The following is a 3,188-nucleotide window of genomic DNA, read 5'->3' as shown; positions in this document are numbered from 1 at the left end:
ACTCCTGGGTCTGAGGGAGGAGGGGCTGGGCCTGGATCCCTGGGCCTGATGGAGGAGGGGATGGGGCCTGGACTCCTGGGTCTGAGGGAGGAGGGACTGGGGCCTGGACTGCAGGGTCTAAGGGAGGAGGGGCTGGGCCTGGAACCCTGGGCCTGAATGGGGAGGGGCTGTAGACCTGGACTCCTGCATCTGAGGGCAGAAGGTCTGGGCCTGGACTTCTGGGTTGAATGGAGGAGGGACTGGGCCTGGATTCCTGAGTCCCTGGTGCCCAGACCTCAGGCATCTTTCACAAGGATGCCTGCGCTGGGCAGGTCCTTGAAAGGGAAAGGCCCATCTCTCTCCTTGCCCCCCCCCCGTCACCATGACAACCGGGTGGAAATAAACGAGCGGAGTTCATCCCGTTCCCAGGGCACGTGCGGCCCCCCTTGCAGCCCGAGTTTCCATGACCTCATGCTCTTGGCCCTCGGAGCTCCCTCCCCCTTCTCCAGATGGGCAGCTGTGGAGAGGTGAGGGACTTGGGGGGCTGATTTGCCCCTGGATCTAGGAGTTTAACTTCACTCCTCCCTCAGTTCCAGTTCAGGTCCCAGGGCCCACCTGGTGTCCACAAGGCCTGGGGTCAGTTCCTCCTCTGGCCCCTGGACTTTGTCTTTTGTCTCCCCAAGTTTTTGACTCCTAACGGAAGAATGAGCAACGATGGTCCATGTAAGCCCCTGGCTGCAGTGCCCCGTGTGGAGTGGGCCTCAGTGACCAGGAGTGTGACTGCCTTGGGCCCCGGGCACACAGGTGTGCAGCTGTCTCACCCCTCTGGGAGTGCTGTCCAGGCCCGAGTCTGTCCCAGCACAGGGTGACCTTCCCGCATCCTTTCGTTCCTGCAGAGTATCTGCTGGGGTTGTTTCTAGGCTTGACCCTTGGAAGGACCTGACTAGGTCTAAGGCAGGCGGGGCTGGGGGCCTGGACTCCTGGCTCTGAAGGAGGAGGGGCTGGAACTTCTTCCCTAGTCTTAGCACTGGAAGCGCCACCCTGTGGGTGGTGACGGGGGTTTTGCTGTGTCTAACAAGTACCATGTGGGATTCCCACACCCAGATGAGAAGCCCCAACCCTTCCCGTTCACTTCCTGTTTGCAGGTAGCCAGGATTCCTTTTGTGGTTTCCACTGAGCGCTGAAGGTCTGGTTGACCTGACCATTGGGCATCTAGGGTGTCTGAAACAGCTGGTGGCCAGAGGATGCTGGGTTGTTTTCCCTACTGTCACCGGCACCGTGTCCCTGGGTCTGTTTTTGTGGCTTCTCTGGAGCCCTGCCTTGCTGGAACGATGTGGCTGGGGGAGGTGCGGCTGACGGCTGTTTCCCGCCCCCAGGCCTGCATTGACGAGAACCTGGAGGTGGTGCGCTTCTTGGTGGAGCAGGGTGCCACTGTGAACCAGGCGGACAACGAGGGCTGGACGCCCCTGCACGTGGCCGCCTCCTGTGGCTACCTAGACATCGCCAGGTGAGGCAAGGGAGGGCCGGGCAGGAACTGGTCAGGGTGGGGGCCTGGACCCTCAGCCCTGACCAACCCCCACCCCCAGGTACCTCCTGAGCCACGGGGCCAACATCGCCGCCGTCAACAGTGACGGGGACCTGCCCCTGGACCTAGCCGAGTCGGACGCCATGGAAGGGCTGCTGAAGGCGGAGATCGCCCACCGAGGTGGGCTCTGGTGTGCTTCATGTGGGGTGGGGGCCCCTCCTCACCTGTGGCCTCCAGGCTGAGAATTTTAGAGGCTGCCTAGGCTCTGAGGCTGACCCTGCTTCCCAGGAGTCGTTGTCTCTCTCTGAGCCTCAGTTTCCTCGCCTGTGAAATGGGGGCATAGGGACCTGCCTCCAGGATTGTTTGGAGCCCATCAGAGGCACAGGCTAAGAACTCAAGCTGCTACCAACTGGAATTATTATTTCACCCTCTGAGTAACTGAGGGAATTGAAATGCCAAGGTGGGAGGGGTGGGCAGGAGGGTCGGGGGGCAGGTGGGTGGGGGGGACTCGCCCGGAGTGCGTTAGGTGGGATTGCTGGGACCCTGCTGCAGGTCTTTCTGGGAGGCGATGCATTTACTTGGTGGGGAGTAGAGGCATGCAGGAGCTGCCAGGGGCTGGTCTCCCTGTCCTCTGAGACTCATGGTACCCTGGGAACCTTCATATGGGGTCCAAGAGTCTCTGAAACTGCCTGGCCAGTTCATTTTTCTAGGGAAGTGGTGTTGCTTCTGGCAGGTGTGTGATGACCACTGAGGATCCCTGGGTCCCTGGTGTGGCTTCTAAAGTCCAACTTTCTGAACTTGCCTCCCAGCTCTGCCAGTGACTGGCTGACTCCAGGCATGTCCCTGAAGCTCTGTTCCCTTAGTTCCTGAAGCAGGACTACAGTCACCGCCTCCTGGGGTGGTTGTCAGGGTCTGGTTGGGTGTTAGTGGAAAGGTGTGAGCATAGTACTGGCAGGCTCTGGAGGACCGTTTAGAAGGAAAGGGAGAGTGATGAAGAAGCGAGATACCAGCAGGCTTTCCCATTTCTGACGTGGTGTCCCTGCTGCGTCGCTGGCCAGGCTGAAAAAGGATAGGGCTCCACGTGGGTTCAGGGGATCGCGTGAGCCACATGGGAGGAGTAGCTAGTGGGACACATGGAGGCGGAGATCTGAGGTTTGGGAGCCTTTCTTTCGTTAAAATGGGGAGTGGTTAAAATCAACCCTGGAGCTGGATTCTCTCTTCCCTCCCCCAACTCTGTTTTGGGAAAGCTTCAAATTTCCAGAAAAGTTGAAACAATAGCTTGTGAATACCCATATGACTTACACTAAGACTTGCCAGTGTTTCTTTTTTTTTTTAGATAGCCTTTTGAGAGATAATTCACATACCCTGCAATTCACCCAAAGTGCACACTTCAGTGGTTTTTAGTATACTCGCACATTCACCACATTGCCTGTAGAACATTCTCATCATCCCCTTAGACATCACCCCACCCTCAGACAACCCTCTCTGCCCTTTGTCTGTAGATTTGCTGTTTTGTACACTTCACGTAAAGGGAATCATACAGTATAGAATCATCAGTTTTTAACTTTTTGATACATTTGTGTTTCCTCTTTCTGTCCTTCCCTTGTGACCTCTTCCCAGGTTCAGACATAAACACATTTTTTCCTATCCTTCCTCTTTCTTCTTTTTTCTCTCCTCTTCCTTC

The 3,188-nt window shown here is 57.0% G+C and overlaps 1 protein-coding gene across 2 annotated transcripts in view; it reads left to right on the top strand.

Annotated features, from left to right (window-relative positions):
- PPP1R12C (protein phosphatase 1 regulatory subunit 12C) overlaps nt 1-3,188 on the top strand; it is a 27,723-nt gene that overhangs the window by 3,755 nt on the left and 20,780 nt on the right. For both annotated transcript variants that reach the window (XM_017546533.2, XM_017546534.2), the window contains exons 2-3: nt 1,356-1,486; nt 1,566-1,684. In XM_017546533.2, coding sequence (XP_017402022.1) covers nt 1,356-1,486; nt 1,566-1,684 — 250 coding nt within the window. The remainder of the gene's footprint in view (nt 1-1,355; nt 1,487-1,565; nt 1,685-3,188) is intronic.

The sequence above is a fragment of the Cebus imitator genome, unplaced genomic scaffold, assembly GCF_001604975.1.
Source record: "Cebus imitator isolate Cc_AM_T3 unplaced genomic scaffold, Cebus_imitator-1.0 Scaffold190, whole genome shotgun sequence".
Classification (NCBI taxonomy): Eukaryota; Metazoa; Chordata; class Mammalia; order Primates; family Cebidae; genus Cebus; species Cebus imitator.
This window is presented reverse-complemented; position numbering and strand designations above follow the sequence as displayed.